This window comes from Carcharodon carcharias, chromosome 21 (genome assembly GCF_017639515.1).
Source record: "Carcharodon carcharias isolate sCarCar2 chromosome 21, sCarCar2.pri, whole genome shotgun sequence".
Taxonomy (NCBI): domain Eukaryota; kingdom Metazoa; phylum Chordata; class Chondrichthyes; order Lamniformes; family Lamnidae; genus Carcharodon; species Carcharodon carcharias.
This window is the reverse complement of record NC_054487.1, coordinates 82,560,385-82,577,523: the sequence shown is the minus strand read 5'-3', so window position 1 is coordinate 82,577,523 and position 17,139 is coordinate 82,560,385. Positions and strand designations below refer to the sequence as shown.

The following is a 17,139-nucleotide window of genomic DNA, read 5'->3' as shown; positions in this document are numbered from 1 at the left end:
CAAATCTTCAGGACTTGATGGCTCACAACACAGTGTTCTAAAAGAGACAGCTGCAGAGATGGTGCGTCTGCTGGCTATGGTTTTCCAGAATTCCTGGATTCTGGAATGGTCCCAGCAGATTGGAAGTTAAGAAATGTAACATTCCTATTCAAGAAAGGAGGGATAGGGAACTATAGTTCTGCCGAGCTGCAGGAACTACAGAGAAAACAGGGGAGCTACCTGGTTCTTGCGAATGAGGTGGACCAAGTGGAACCAAGTGTCAGTATGAGAACATTTAGGGGACAGCGATCATTGCACCATAGGTTCAGGCTGACTGTGGAAAAGGTTAAAGAACCAATTCAGAGTAAAAGTAATTAATTGCTGGAAAGCCAACTTCAATGGGGTAAGAACGGATCTCACCAGAGGTATTAGCACATTACAACCTGGTGTTACCTACAATACTAGCAGTGGACACACCCCCCTGCAGGATTGTGCTTTCTCAGGTACAAAGAGATGGAAAACACAGAGCAGTCTATTACACATTACAATCATTAGATACAGAGAAAATACATACAGAAAAGGAAGCATTAGTGGCCACGTGGGTCATGTGAGAAATTTGCTGACTACCTTTGGGGAGTTCATAATACGATAGAAACAAATCTTAAATCTTCAGTCACACTATTGAATTCGGAAAAGCTTGCCGTGATATCGTGAAGGTTTAAATTAAGATAGATGAGGTTTGATACTTGTACGATATAAGTTTAAGGGAAACATCAGAGCACAGCTGATGCATTATCACAGATTGAAACAGGAAATCCAGAAAGATATACTGAATTTGTGGAAGAAGTAGAGGAGTTTGCTACAACGACAGTCCATACATTACCATCAACTACACAAAGATTAGGTAAAATCAAAGAGGCTCAAAAATCAGGTGAGGAATGTAAGCAGATTAGAGAATTTTGCATTAGAGGATGGCTAACATATATCTCACATAGCCCTATCTTGGGCCCATATTTCAAGCAGAGAGCATATCTGACAGTGATCGATGATTTACTGGTATACGATGATAAAATAGTAATCCCAAGAGCATTGAGTCTTGAGATCTTACAATGCCTACATCAAGGTCATTTATGTATGACCAAGTAGAGAGCCAGAGCATGATATTTGGTTTGTTGGCCTAGTCTCTTGAAGTCATTGGAAGAATGATATCCCGATGTATGTTCAATTCATGGACAGGAATCAAAAGAACCAATAATGTCATTTTCTTTCTCTACAAATCTATAGGAACACCTTGGAATGGATTTATTTGAACACAGAGGGAAAGTGTTCACAATAGTAGTAGATTACTAGTCGAGGATGATTGAAGTGAAACAGTTACATGGTCACACATCAGCGGTAACATCGCAAAAACAAATTTTTAAAATCCATGGGATTCCTAATATTTCAATATCAGATCATGGTCCACAATTCACAAACAGAGTTTCAAGATAGAGTTATTTGGATTTGTTCACACAAAAGTCCAATGCTATTAGTGTAGATAATTGAGGTTTCCTCAGGCTAATGGAGAAGCTGGGAGAGGTGTCAAAACTAAAGACATTATTGAGAAAGGATGAGGATTTTCAATTCGGACTCTTGAGTTCTAGATCCTTGCCCCTACAGAATGGATTGGCTCCATGTGAGTTACTCATGGGAAGAAGGTTGCAGACCCAGGTTTCTACCCTTCCACATACATTGATGCCACAAGTCAAAGATGCAGACTTAGAGAAAGTACAAGAGAGAAAACTTAGCAAAGCAAGCAAATGAAACATTATGATAGCAACCACAGAGCAAGAGCATAATCAGATCTTCAACAGGAAGAACAGGTTTGGATCAGAGGTCAGTCAGGATTCTGAGAAATAGTGGAGGAATACCCGAGATCTTGTCCAGGAGAATGGGACACAGCCAGAAGAAACAGAGGGCATTGTTTGCAATTGAGAAAAAGAGTAAAATCAGAAACCAGAGAGAGGTCGCAATCCTCAGAAATGAAAAAAGACATTGAAGTAGGTGATCCCAAGCTACCTACTTGTTGAATTTTGATTAACAGTGCCCAGAGGGCCAAAAGCAGAATGAGAAAGCCTTACTCCTTACAGGTACAGTAGACTAGTGAAGACACAACAATGCTTATTGATGTGAGAGAGGGCAAGAATCTCAAAAAAATGGAGGAAAGGGAGAGAAGAGAGAACAAGAAGAGAACAGGAGAGAGAAATGACATTCACCAAAGAGAGCAAGAAGAGGCTGCATATCCTACGAGACTTCAAAACACTGAAATGTTCAGAATGACAAGGAGACTGAAGCATTGGGTTTCCAGGCAGGTTGGAAAACTTTGAGGTCTGAACAGATTTGAGGGGTGGGGGGAGATGTAGTGTAATGGAGTATGTTAAACTAAGTCCCATAAAGGGTTAACAGTAACAGTCTGTGAAGTGATAGAAGGAAATGACATATACTAATGTGACGTGAGGCTCTGGGAGAGTCTAACATGAAAGTGAAATGGAAGCAAGCATGGTCAGAAGCTTGTAAGAGTGTTCTCCAAATCTGTAAATATGTTAAAATAAATGTTAAAGTGTTTATAGCTAGCAGTATTCAGGACACGATTGAAACTACTCCAACCCAACAACACAACAACATAGGGGACACAGCCTCAGGATAAGGGGCCGATCATTTGTGACTGAAATGAGGAGAAATTTCTTCACACAAACGTTTGTGAATCTTTTGGAATTCTCTACCCCAGTTGTGGATGTTCCATTATTGAATATATTTAAGGCTGGGAGAGAAATTTTTGATCTCTCAGGGAAGCATGGGATTTGGGGAGCGGGTGGGAAAATGGAGTCGAAACCCAAGATCTGCCATGATCATAATGAATACATTGTCAGAGGGTCAGCATTGAGGGAGTGCTACACTGTTGGAGGATCAGTACTGAGGGAGTGCTGCACCGTCAGAGGCTGAGTACTAAAGTAGAGCTGCACTGTCGGACAGTCAGTACTGAGGGAAAGCTGCACTGCCGGAGGGTCAGTGTTGATGGAGAGCTGCACTGTCAGATGGTCGGAACTGAGGGAGAACTGCACTGTCAGAGGTTCAGAACTGAGGGAGAGCCGCACTGTTGGGTGGTTGGTACTGAGAGAGAGCTGCACTGTTGGAGGGTTAGTACTGACAGAGGGCTACACTGTCAAAAGGTCAGTGTTGAAGGAGGGTTGCATGTCAGAGGGTCAGAACCGAGGGAGAACTGCACTGTCAGAGGGCCAATGTTGAGGGAGAGCTGCACTGTCAGAAGGTCAGAACTGAGGGAGAACTGCACTGTCGGAGGGCCAGTGTAAAAACCATAAGACATAGGAGCAGAAGTAGGCCGTTCGGCCCATCAAGTCTGCTCTACCGTTCAATGAGATCAAGGCTGATTTGATAATCCTCAATTCCACTTTTCCCCATAACCCTTGATTCCCTTACTGATTAAAAATCTGTCTATCTCAGCCTTGAATATATTTAATGACCAGCCTCTACAGCCCTCTGTGGTAAAGAATTCCACAGATTGACTACCCTCTGAGAGAAGAAATTCCTCCTCATCTCTGTCTTAAATGGGTGACCCCTTACTCTGAGATTATGCCCTCTGGTCCTAGGCTCTCCCACAAGGGGAAACAACCTCTCAGCATCTACCCTGTCAAGCCCCCTAAGAATCTTATATGTTTCAATAAGGTCACCTCTCATTCTTCTAAACTCCAATGAGTACAGGCCCAACCTACTCAACCTCTCCTCATAAGAAAGTCCCTCCATACCCAGGATCAACCTAGTTAAACTTCTCTGGACTGCCTCCAATGCCAATATTTCTTTCCTTAGATAAAGGGACCTGTTAAGGGGAAATTAAATATATACATATAATAAAGAAGCACAAAGTAAGAATTTGCTAAACATACTTAAAATCTCCAAGCAGCCATGGATGCTAAACCTATTGACAGCTGAGGGTAAGCAGATGGACATTGCACACAAAGGGCTTTGAGTTTTGTGTGATTTACAAAGTTTCAAGAGATGAGCTAAAATCCAGGCATAGACAGAACCATTCAAGTGGTACAATGGTCCATTGAAGTCTCGAGAGCTGGACTGGAGATAAAACATAACATAAAGTTAGTTTAGGTATACTCCTCTCTCAGATAGGGACAGGGCAGATGGTTTAGCTTAGATATGAGAGGACATACAAAGACAAGAGAGATCTTTGATGAAACACAAGCAGTCTTGAGTTGTGAGAATCAAGGTCTTGTGTACGTGTTTTAATTTTGATTGGATAATATAATTATGTATACACCCTTTAGAATAATTGGTTAGCAAAATCACGTGTTTATGTTCTCAATAGGATAGTTTTAACATGGTACCTATGTGTAGGTTACCAATTGGATATATTCAAATGTACTCAAATGTATTGTGATAAGAAAAACTACAAAAGTAACTAAATATAATCATTCTGGGAGCTGGGTCTTCCTTCTTAGGAATGATTGCGGCTCCCTTGCGTATGCTTGAATAAAACTGGTAAAAGGAAACCTGAGTCTCTCTGGTTGCTATGTGGTCAGGGATTGTAATTTCTCCTCTTCAACTGGCCTATGTGGTAGTTGCAGGATTGGAGGGAATACCCTCTTCAGGACCAAAACTGTTCACAATATTCTAGGTGTGGTCCAACTAGTGCCTTGTATAGTTTTAGCAAGACTTCCCTATTTTTATGCTCCAGTCCCTTTGAAATAAAGCCAATTGCCTTCTCTATTACCCGCTGAACTTGTATGTTAGACTTTTGGGATTCATGCACGAGGACCCCCAAATCCCTCTGTGCTGCAGCTTTCTGCAGTCTTTCTCCATTTAAATAATATTCAGCTCCTCTATTCTTCCTGCCAAAGTGCATATCCTCACATTTTCCCACATTATATTCTATCTGCCAATTTTTTGCCCACTCACTTAACCTGTCTATATCCCTCTGTAGACTCTTTGTGTCATCCTCACCATTTGCCTTCCCACCTATTTTTGTGTAATCTGCAAACCTGGTGATAGTACATTCACTTCCCTCATCCAAGTCATTAATATATATTGTAAATAATTGTGGCCCCAGCACTGATCCCTGTGCCATTCCACTAGTTATAACGTTGTCATCCGGAAAATGCCCCCCTTATCCGACCTCTCTGTATTCTACTAGTTAGCCAATCCTCTATCCATGCTAATATACTACCCCCAACAGCATGGGCTCTTATCCTATTAAGCAGCCTTATGTGCGGTACCAATTGAATGTCTTTTGGAAATCCAAACATATTACATCTACGGGTTCCCCTTTACCTATCCTGCTTGTTACCCCCTCAGAGAATTCTAATAAATTTGTCAGGCATGATATCCCCTTCATGAAGCCATGCTGACTCTGTTTGATTATATTATGTATTTCTAAATGCTCTGCCTTTACATTCTTTATAATAGTCTCTATCGTTTTCCCAATGATAGATGTTAAGCTAACTGGTCTATAGCTACCTGTTTTTAGTCTCCTTCCCTTTTTGAATACAGGGGTATTAGATTGGCAATTTCCAATCCTCTGGGACTTTTCCAGAATCTAAGGATTCTTGGAAGATTACTACCAGTGCATCCACTATCACTGTAGCTACTTCCTTTAATATCCTAGGATGCAACCCATCAGGTCCAGGGAACTTATCGGCCTTTAGCTCCATTAGTTTCCTTAGCACTTTTTCTCTAATGATGGTTATTATATTTATTTCCATCCTCCCTCCCCCCCCCCTCCCCCCCCCCCCCACTCCCACCACCTCCCCCCCCCCCCACCCCACCACCCCCCCCCCCCCCCCCCCCCCCCCCCCCCCCCCCCCCCCCGCCATACCCCACTTTTGCTCTTTGATTACTTAGTATTTTTGGTATGCTATTAGTGTTTTCTACTATGAAGACTGATGCAAAGTATTTATTCAACTTCACTGACATTTCTTGTTTCCCCATTATTTCCTCAGTCTCATTCTCTAAGGGGCCTATGTTCACTTTGGCCTCTCTCTTCCTTTAATATATTTAAAGAAGCTCTTACTGTCCAGTTTTATATTACTTGCTAGTTTACTCTCAAAGTTTGTTTCTCCCTCTTTATTATTTTCTTGGTCATCTTTTCTTGGTTTTTAAAACTTTCCCAATCCTCTGGCTTACCACTAATCTTTGCCACATTGTATGTTTTTTCTTTCAATCTGATACCATCCTTAACTTCTTTGGTTAACCATGGTTGATTTACCCCCTTCCTAGAATCCTTCTTCCTCACTGGGATACATCTTTGTTATGAGTCATGAACTATTTTCTTAAATGTCTTCCTTTGTTCATCAACTATCTTTTCTGCTGAACTCCTTTCCCAGTCCACTCCAGCCAACTCTGCCCTCATTCTTTTGTAATGACCCTTATTTAAGTTTAGCACAGTTGTTTCTGACCCAAGTTTCTCACTCTCAAACTGAATGCTAAATTCTACCATGTTATGATCACTGTTTCCTAGGGGATCTTTTACTCAGATTATTTATTAAACCAGCCTCATTACACATTGCCAGATCCAGAATAACCTGATCCCTGGCTGGATTCATAATATATTGTTCTCAGAAACTCCCGAATACAGTCTATGAATTCTTGCTCATGGCTACCTCTGCCCAATTGATTTTCCCAATCTACATGAAGATTAATGTACTGCCTTTTGTATATGCCCTCATCATTGCCTGATTTATTCTCTGTCCTACAGTTTAGTTACTGTTAGGGGGCTTTCAACTACTCCCACCGGTGTCTTCTTCCCCTTGTTATTTCTTACCTCCACCCATATGGATTCTATATTTTCCGATCCAAGATCATTTCTTGCTATGGTGCTTATTCCATCTCATACTAACAAACACCACCCTTTCCTTCCTGCTTGTCCTATCAAAAACATACCCCTGAATATTTAGTTCCCAGCTTTTATCTCCTTGTAACCATGTCTCCGTAATGGCTTTAAGTTCAAACCCATTAACTTCTATTTGTGTCATTAATTCATTTATTTTGTTCTGAATATTACGAGCATTTAAGAAAAGTGCCATTAATTTTTTACAATTTTCCCCCCTTTGACCCTTTTGGCTGCTTTTTTTTTTATGTTTGTACACTCTGTCCCTTCCTATTACACTTTTGGTATCATTAACTAAATAGCTGCTCTGCAAAACTGCCAGTCCTTTTGCTTTGTAAGCCTATGTATCCCCTCTCCAGAACCCTCCCCCCCACCAACTTATTTAGTTTAAGACCCACTCTACAGTTCTAGTTATTCGATTTGCCAGGACACTGGTCTCAGCACGGTTCAAGTGAAGCCTGTCTGATCGGAACAGCTCTCTTCTGCCCCAGAAGGTGCCAGTGTCCCATGAACTGAAACCCATTCCTCGCACACCAATCTCTGAGCTATACACTTAACACCTTGACTTTATTTACCCTACGCCAGTTTGCCCATGGCTCAGGTAGTAATCCTGAGATTAATAGCTTGGAGGTTCTGCTTTTCAATTTAGCTCCTAATTGTTCAAATTGTTTCAGCAGAATATCCTTTCTAGTCCTATTACCAACATGGATGACAACAACTGGATCCCTCCCCTCCCACTCCAAGTTCCTCTCCAGCCCTGAGGAGATGCCCTTAACCCTGGCACCGGGCAGGCAACACAGCCTTCGGGACTCACGTTCACGGCTGCAGAGAACAATATCTAGCCTCCTAATTATACTGTCCCCTCCCACTACCACATTCCTATTTCTCCACCCCCCGCGCCCCACCCACCCCCCCCACCACCCCCGGCTTGAATGGCTCCCTGTACCACGGGGCCGTGGTCAGTTCGCTCATCCTCCCTGCAGTCCCCGCTCTCGTCCACACAGCTTGCAAGAGCCTCGTAGCTGTTGGACATTTGCAGGGGCTGAGGATCCTTGAAGTCCCCATACCTGCTTCACCTGCAGTCACACTCCCCTGTCCCTGATCACAGACCAAATTGGAATTACCAAATCTGAGGTTGTGACCGCCTCCAGGAGCAAAGTTTCCAGGTAACTTACCCCCTCCCTGATGTGGCGCAATGTCTGCAGCTCGGACTCCAGCTCCTCAACTCGGATCCGAAGTTCCTCGAGCTGCAAACACTTACCACAGATGTGTTCACTCTGGATCACCTCAGTGTCCAGCAGTCCCCACATGCTGCAGCAGCAACACATCACCCGTCCTGCCATCACTATCGTATTTAATTTAATTTATTAATTAATTACTCTAGTATCCCTGCTCTTTACACTCGAAGAGTCCCTCACTCTTTACACTTTACTGTAATTATTTTTACGCCAGTACCAATCTTATACTCAACAAGCTATTTTTAAGGAAAAGAGAGAAAAAAGACTAGAGACCTAGACACAAACTAAATACTTCACTTTTAATTTAAAAACTAGAAATTCTCACCAATCCTACTCACCAATCAGCAGCTTTCCCTGCACTTGTGTCACGTTGTGGTCCGTGACATCAATCCGCCACTGGGCTCACTGCAGGTGGGCCCCTCGATCCACACCTTTTATCCTCTCCTGCTCGCCTCTCACTCAAAGTATACTATGTTGAGCCTTAGGAGTAGAATAAACCTTATTGGTGAGGGAGAGCCTTAGTGTTACCTTAGTGTAGAGGGAGAGCTGTACTAAAGGAGGGTCAGTGTTGGAGGAGTGCTGCACTGTTAGAGGGTCAGTGCTGAGGGAGAGCTGCAGTGTCAGAGAGTCAGAACTGAGGGAGAGTTGCACTGTCAGAGGGTCAGTGTTGCAGAAGTGCTGCACTGTTAGAGGGTCAGTGCTGAGGGAGAGCTGCAGTGTCAGAGAGTCAGAACTGAGGGAGAGCTGCACTGTCAGAGGGTCAGTGTTGCAGGAGTGATGCACTGTTAGAGGGTCAGTGCTGAGGGAGAGCTGCATTGTCAGAGAGTCAGAACTGAGGGAGAGCTGCACTGTCAGAGGGTCAGTGTTGCAGGAGTGATGCACTGTTAGAGGGTCAGTGCTGAGGGAGAGCTGCATTGTCAGAGAGTCAGAACTGAGGGAGAGCTGCACTGTCAGAGGGTCAGTGTTGAGGCCCTGTTACACTGTCAGAGATGCTGTTGTTTGGATGAGATTAAAAAAAAACTGCTACTACAGGGAAGAAGAGCAGGGAGTTCTTAGCAAAATCGATTCCTCAACGAACATGGCTAAAACACATTTTCTGACCATTATCACGTTGCTGCTTGCAGGAGCTTGCAGAGTGAATACATTTCAAAAAGCACTTCATTGGCTATAAAGAGCTTTGGGATTTCCTGAGGTGGTGAAAGTTGCTACGCAAACGCAAGTTGTGCCTTTATTGCAGGCAGAGAATGCGGAGAGGGAGATTTTGGAGCATCATTTGAGGGCAAAATTGTTTCTCGCTCTGTCGATGCCCATCAGCCTCACCCTGAGAGTCAGGGGCTCTCCAGGAACCTGGGGACATGGCCCAGGGGGCATGGGAAAGGGGCCAGGAGCAGGAGGACCCCACCCCATCAGCTGGGCCACCGCAGGGGGTGGTGGGGGGGGGGGGGGGGGGGGTGTGCGGTGGGGGTAAATCTAACCTTTAACAAAGCTGTAACCTCCAGAGGGCAAAAACTCAACAAAACCATGGACAAAGTGCCACCTCCGGCACAAATACACTGTAAGCTTTGCTTCGAATGATCTCGATGGTGTTTGCGCAGCAGGTCTGAGGGAAACCAGGGTTTGGAAATAAATATTCGCGAGGACAAAGTCTTCCTGAGACTAGAAATTAATTCATTTGTTCCACTTCTTCAGATGTGATGCCACTAACTTCAGGTTAATACTTTATTTAAAAGGTCACTGAGGGACATTGTCCTTCCCACCAGCAATTCATCATTTACACCAAACTCTGATGCACTCTCCGCCTGGAATCCGAACCTTTCATTCGGACCCCGTTTATCCGGCACCTCGGGGTCCCGAACCCCCGACCAATCCCGGGAGGGGCGGGGCCACAGAAGGGGGCGTGGGTACATGGGGCGGGGCCACCGCGGGGGCAGGGCTACGGGAGGGGGTGGGACACGAGCGGGGCGGGGCTAAAGTAGGGCGGGGCTACAGAAGCAGGTGTGGTGACATGGGCCGGGGCTACAGCGTGGGCTGGGCTACGGAGGGGGTGGGGCACGAGCGGGGCGGGGCTAAAGTGGGGCGGGGCTAAAGCATGGGCGGTTCTACAGAAGGGGGCGGGGCCACAGCGGGGGCGGGCTACTTGGGGCGGGGTTATGGGGAGAGAGACGGGGCTAAGTGAGGCAATAGGGGACGAGGTCTCGGAAGTGTTGGATTCTCAGAGGCCGCGTCTTACGGCGGGGGCATCAGTGACGAGGCAGGATCTCGGTGAAGGGGCGGGGTCAGCGACGTGACGGAGTCCCGGTGAACGATGGGTCGGCGGGCGGAGTCACAGGGACGGGATCTACGGAGGGGGCTCAGTGAGGGGGCGGGATCTCGGTAAAGGGGCGGGGTCTCGGCTAAAGGGTGGAGTCAGTGGCGGGGCGGGGTCTCTGATAAAGGGCGGAGTCAGTGGCGGGGCGGGGTCTCTGCTAAAGGGCGGGGCCAGTGACGGGGCGTGGTTTCGGTGATTGACAGCCTGCGGCCCGGAGGCGGCAGTCGGAGCTGCTGGGTCCTCGGGCTCTGGTGAGTGGGAATCCGGGGTCAGGGTTCGGTGCGGGCGGCTGCTGGGCCCCGCCGAGCCGGCCAGTCAGGGGGTGGGGGGGGGGGGGGGTGCAGTCTTGTCTGCCTGGGGCGGGTGACCCGGATTCAGGCTGTGTCCGGGATTCAGCCCAAACCGGGCAGTCCACTCGGCCCGTCGGCCCTGTGCTAGCCCAGTGAAAGGGAGATCAATCCCCGCCACCTTGTGAAAGTTATTATTGGGTTTCCTCCCACCCTTTCAGGCAGCACAAACAACTCTGTTGTGCTTAAAATAATTCCCTTCCTCTCTCCCTCTGGCTCTTATTGTCAGTCAGGTTGAGAGAGTGATTAATAAAACATGCAGAACCCTGGTTATTATTAATAGGGGGATGGAGTACAAGACCAATGAACTTCTGATAAACCTGTAAACTTAAATAAAAACCACTTTGGCCACAGCTGGAACATGGTGTCCAGACCTGGAAGGCGGGAAAGCATTAGAGAGAGCGCAGAAAAGATTCATGAGAACGGTTCCGGGGATGAGGAACTTCAGTTACACGGAAAGATTGGAGAAGTTGGGACTGTTTTCCTTGGTGAAGAGAAGGTTGAGAGGAGATTTGATGGAGGTGACCAAAATCACGAGGGGTCTGGACAGAGTCGGTAGGGAGAAACTGTTCCCACTGGGGGAAGGATCAAGCACCCGGAACCACACCGACGTGTTTGGTAAAGGAAACAACAGCAGAACCCTTTATACACAACGTGTGGTTTGGGTCTGCAATGCACTGCCTGAGATTTTGGTGCCTTTAAAACAGAATTGGATAAGCACCTAAAGGAAAATCATTTGCAGGGTTACAGGGAAAGGGCAGAGGAGTGGGACTAGCTGAGCTGCTCTTGCAAAGAGCTAGCACAGGTTTGATGAGCCAAATGGCTTCCTTCTGTACTTTAGCTGTTCTGTGTTCACCTTGAATCTGTGCTGTCTCGTTACCAACCCTTCTGTCATTAGACACAAAAACAAAAATTGCTGGAAAAACTCAGCAGGTCTGACAGCATCTGTGGAAAGGAAGACAGAGTTAATGTTTCGAGTCCATGTGGCTGTTCTTCAGTACAGCTGTTCCAGTTCTGATGAAGAGCCATACGGACTCGAAACATTAACTCTGTCTTCCTTTCCACAGATGCTGAATTTTTCCAGCAATTTTTATTTTTGTTCCAGATTTCCAGCATCCGCAGTATTTTGCTTTTATCTTCTGTCATTAGAAATAGTTTCTTTCCTATTTACCATTCCGTGATTTTAAACATCTCTAACTTCTCTGCTGTTGTGCAGTTATCACATTCATTGTTAGTTTCCTTTCTGCCCAGGGTGATACCCAAGACCGGAAATGTATGGATCCAGTTCTCTCTGGAAGATGTTTGGATTGGGATTGTTGTACGGTGGACGGTGCAGAGAACATCAATTCTCGTCAGTCCTGTGGAGCAGAGGAGCTTACAAAGGCACGCTTCTGTTCACAACCTATAGCGCAGAGCGAAAGGAAAACCGACAGACTGTGGACAGTCTGAACCGGCTGTCGGTGGACGTAGCGAAAATTCGTCAACTGCGAAGTTGGGTATTGCTCGCAGACGTAGCTTACGTCAATGAAACTGCCAACATTTTAAAAGAAATGGGAGCTGAGGAGAAGAAGGTGGCCCTCATCTTAGAACGATATCCTGAAGCCGTCCTGTGCACGCCAGCAGAAACCAGCGCCCAGCGGGAGTTGTGGCGAAAACTGTGTGCCAATGAGAAAGAGCTGGTGAGAATTGTAGAGCGGTTCCCAGAATCTTTCTTCACGGTCAGAAACCACATGAATCGGCAGGACAACATCAAATATTTCCAAACACTGAACCTGAACAAAAGGATTGTCAGCCGCTTGCTGGCCTGTTCTCCCCAGACTTTCTGCAATAGCGTGGACAAGAACAGGGCTGTGATTGAGACTTTACAGCGAAGCTACCTTCAACTGGGTGGCACCCAAGCCGATATGAGGGTCTGGCTAATGAAACTGCTGAGCCAAAATCCCTTTATCTTGTTCAAACCTCCAGAGGCGGTGTGTGAAAACCTGACCGTCCTCCAATCCTTGGGCTTCAGCAGTGCTGAACGCCTGAAGCTGCTCTCTAAGCTTAAAGGGTTGGTCAGCGAGCTCTCCCCCAGGACAATGGAGGAGAGTGCTGCATTCTGCCAGCAAGCATTGCAGTGCACCGACGAGGGACTGAAGATGATCCTACTGAGCTGCCCGGCCTTGCTGTACTTCTCTGTTCCCATTTTAGAGGGGCGCCTCGGTGCCATTTTGCGGGAGGGCTTTTCGGTGGAGCAGGTCAGAGCGAGCCCTGCAGTGCTCGAGCTGCCTACGCAGATTGTGCACTTTTGCATCAGGAGGCTAGTTGCTTTAGGGTATGATGTTAAAAGGGACAGTCTGGAACTGCTGAATGGAACCAAAAAGGATTTCGAGGTCAGTTGTGGAAAGATGGACTGGAGGAAAAAGAGACCCTTATTTAACCCAGTTGCTCCCTTAAACATTGAGGAGTAAAGATGGAGAGATTCCACGTAGTGAGTATTGGGGTTGTGTCAACTCATGAGCTTGAGGTAGAACATAGGACTTAGGAGCAGGAGTAGGCCATTCGGTCCTGCCCACCCACCCCTCTCACCCCAAACACTGTGGGTATCGGTGCAGGGGGTGGGGCAGGGGACGGTGGCTGTGAATCGGAGCTCTCGGATGGATTTTTGTTGGATAAAGATATCAAGGGATACGGAGCTTACGACGAGATACAGATCGGCCACGGTCTAATTGAATGGTGGATCAGGTTCGAGGGGCTGAACGGCCTCTTTCTGTTCCTATCTAGAAAAACATAGGAAGTAGGAGCGGGAGTAAGTGATTCAACCCTTCGAGTCTGCTCCGCCATTCAGTGTAATCAAGGCTGATCGTTAATGTCGCTGGACTAGTAATTCAGTAATTCAGGGGCTCAGGCTAAAGCTCTCAGGACGTGGGTTCAAATCCCACCACAATAGCTGGTGCAATTTGAATTCGGTTCATAAACCCGGAATATAAAGCTAGTCTCAGTAATGGTGGCCATGACAACTTTCATCGATTATCGTAAAAACCCATCTGGTTCACTGGTGTCCTATAGGGAAGGAAATCTGCCATCCTTACCTGGTCTGGCCTACATGTGACTCCAGACCCACAGCAATGCGGTTGACTCTTAACTGCCCCTCCGAAATGCCCAAGCAAGGTCAGTTCAAGGGCAGTTAGGGACGGGCAACAAATGCTGGCCTTGCAAAGCAATGCCCGTACCCCAGGAAAGAATTAAAAATCTCCCGCCCTTACCCCTTTAGGCTGTAGAAATCTAGCTATTTCCTTCCTAGACATATTCAGCGCCTTGGCTTCCACAGCCTTCTTGGCCTCCACATTCATCTAAACTGCAGTGAATACAATCCTGCCATCCCAGGAATCAGTCTGGTGAACCTTCGCTGTGTTCCCTCTCTGGCAAGTATGTCTTTCCTTAGGTAAGAATACAATATTCCAACTGTAGATAATTAATTTGTATCATAAACACAGTCCCCAAGCTTGTAGTAATTTTCAGTGAGCAGGTTGGTCAGAGAAAGGAGCAGTGATGGAAATGAGGGGGTAGTCTCTAAGGTTTGAGCTACGCGTGTGACTGGGGAAAGGGGGAAGCTCCAGAAACCTGTGATTAATTAAAGTGCACAAGGCTCATTGCAATCGCCAATCCACACAGCCTCTGCACAACATGGGGATTCTCTCACTCAGGTGGCTGTGTGAAGATCCATTGCGTGCCATTTAAACAACTTTGAAACACTTCCAGTGACTGGTCACCGTGAGTCAGTTCGCAACACAGGAACAGGAGAAGGCCGTTCAGCCCATCGAGCCTGCTCCGCCATTCAATACGATCATGGCTGATCAAACACTTCAATGCCTTTTACCCACACTATCCCCATAACCCTTTACGTTATTGTTAAACAGAAATCTATCAATCTCTACCTTAAACATACTTAATGACTGACTTTCCACAGCCTCTGGGGTAGGGAATTCCAAAGATTCACAGTTTTCGGTGATTGTTTTGTTGAAGTCAATAAAGTATTCTTTGAAAACTGTCTTTGACTGTACAATATTCTATTGTTTGATTTTCAATAAATGGGCTATACACTGGATACTTGCTATCACTCCTCCTTGAACTGTGAGACATTGCACAATGACCAAACTTGACATTGGCTTCTACATCAGATTCTGCTGCTGGAAATAGCATTTTCAAAATCCTAAACTAAATTATATTTTTAAAGGGGAAAACCTTCAAAGAAGGATTTCCGCCCCCACCACTGCCTAAAATGGTGGGAACAGTTTGATCTAAACCGGTTGAAAGATGTGTTTAATTGGTGTATATTCCTGTCACATCTCATTAATCTGCTTTCTGATCTCACAAATCTACCTGGTTGCAAGCCAATAAAGATGGTAATTAGATGAACTTGGAGAATGCCACAGATATCCCATAAATCTGTGACAACTTTATTGCATTTATATGTCTATAAATGTTTATTGGAAGGAGTTAATATGGAGCTAAGAAGCAGTCAATTGTGACCATGTCCAGCACTTCCCACACCAGACCACCTGTAAGCTCAAACTGCTTCCATCTCTCTCTCTTCCGTTACTGATTATTTCTGTTTAAACAACCTGACATATCTGCAGAATAAAAATGATGTAATGTTGGTTTCATATAAGTTACTTTAATCATGGAGGATGTTGCGGCAGGTTCTGACCCATGTAGTAAAATGTCTCCTCCTTAAATGCTTGTCTCTTGCTTTGCTGTTCCATACTATAATACTACAACCCAGAACTCTGGTCCTTTAGGGTTGAATGAACTTACACCTGGAGATTTATGCGATGCAACTTGCTCTGATTGAATACACTTGTTGGTGTTTGAAGAGATTCTTGTTAATTTCTGCACTGTCTTCCTGAAAGCCCCAGCTCTGTCGGATAGAGAACGTACTCTTGTAAATCCCACAAGTATTCTCTGGGGAACCAGAGTCCATCTTTAGTCTGACTGACTGACAGCAGACTGACCCCCCCGGCCTGTGAAACTTGACAGGGTAAAATGAAGAGAGCAGTGTTTGTGTGCGGTAGCTCTCAGTCATGTTCCTGAGAGTGCCCTCATTGTCAGCTATTGATTGGTTTAAATGTCTTGATCGATGCCAAGAATATCTCGAAATTATTGAAAACATGAGTGCAGTGCATCATGCCATTTTTTGTATGCCATTCTGTTGTTGATGTTTAACCCTTATTCTGACCTGGATACAATACCAATTATCTACTCTTCATCCAAGGTTCATTACCTGTTGCCATAATACTTCTGCAGCACACAAAACAGATTATCTGGTCACTTACATCATTGCTGGTTATGGGAGCTTGCTGTGCATAAGTTGGCTGCTGTGTTTGCTACATTATAACAGTGACCACACTTCATTTACTTAATTGGCTGTAAAGCACTTTTGGACATCCTGAGATGGTGAAAGGTAGAAAAGCAAGACTTTCTATGATAAGAACATAAATAGGAACCAGAAGTAGGTCATCTGTGTCCTCAAGCCTGTTCCACCATTCAGTAAGATCACAGCCTGAACGATGTTCAATTTCTTGTCCGATCTCCATATTCCTTCATTCTCTCAGTGGCCCAAAATCTATTGACCTTTGTCTGGAATATCCTCAAAAACTGAGCATCCACAGCTCCTTTGGGGTAGGGAATTTCAAAGGTTTACAACCCTCTGAGTGAAGAAATTTGTCCTCATTTCACTCCTAAATGGATGACCCTTTATCCAAAGACTGTGCCTCCCAAGAGCAGATTCTCCAGCCAGGGGAAACAACCTCTCAGCATCGACTCTATCAAACCCCTTAAGAATTTGATATGTTTCAATGAGCTCACCTCATTCTTCTGCACGCCAGGGAATATAGGTCTACTCAATTTTTCCCCATAGGACAATCACCTTATCCCAGGAACCAGTCTAGTGAATATCTGCTGCACTCGCTCTGGAATAAGTACATCCTTTCTTAAGTAAGGAGACCAAAACTGTACACAGTACACCAGGGGTGGTATCAACAATGCCCTTAATAATTGCACTCACATGGGGGAGATGATGGAGTAGCAGAACTGTCCCTGGACTAGTAACCTAGGCTAATGGTCTGGGGACACAGGTTCAAATTCCACCATGGCAGCTGGTGGAATTTAAATTCAGTTAATAAAATCTGAAATTGAAAACTAGTGATGGTGACCATGAAATTATAATTGATTGTTGTAAAAACCCATCTGGTTCACTAATGCCTCTTTAGGGAAGGAAATCTGCCATCCTTACCTGGTCTGGCCTATATATGTGGTTGACTCTTAACTGCCCTCTGAAATGGTCTAGCAAACCACTCAGTTCAAGGGCAATTAAGGATGGGCAACAAATGCCAG

The 17,139-nt window shown here is 45.5% G+C and overlaps 1 protein-coding gene across 4 annotated transcripts; it reads left to right on the top strand.

Annotated features, from left to right (window-relative positions):
* Positions 1–10,333: 10,333 nt before the first annotated feature.
* On the top strand, positions 10,334–14,851 carry mterf2 (mitochondrial transcription termination factor 2). 4 transcript variants are annotated; one of them, XM_041215489.1, is made up of 2 exons: positions 10,334–10,407; positions 12,016–14,851. In XM_041215489.1, exon 2 carries the CDS (start codon positions 12,036–12,038, stop codon positions 13,212–13,214), a length of 1,179 nt encoding a protein of 392 aa, XP_041071423.1. In that variant the 5' UTR covers positions 10,334–10,407; positions 12,016–12,035; the 3' UTR covers positions 13,215–14,851. The 4 variants fall into 4 exon arrangements, with proteins under 4 accessions (XP_041071423.1, XP_041071419.1, XP_041071421.1 ...); XM_041215485.1 differs by lacking the exon at positions 10,334–10,407 and adding an exon at positions 10,586–10,668; XM_041215487.1 differs by lacking the exon at positions 10,334–10,407 and adding an exon at positions 11,246–11,382.
* The last annotated feature ends 2,288 nt before the right edge of the window (positions 14,852–17,139 follow it).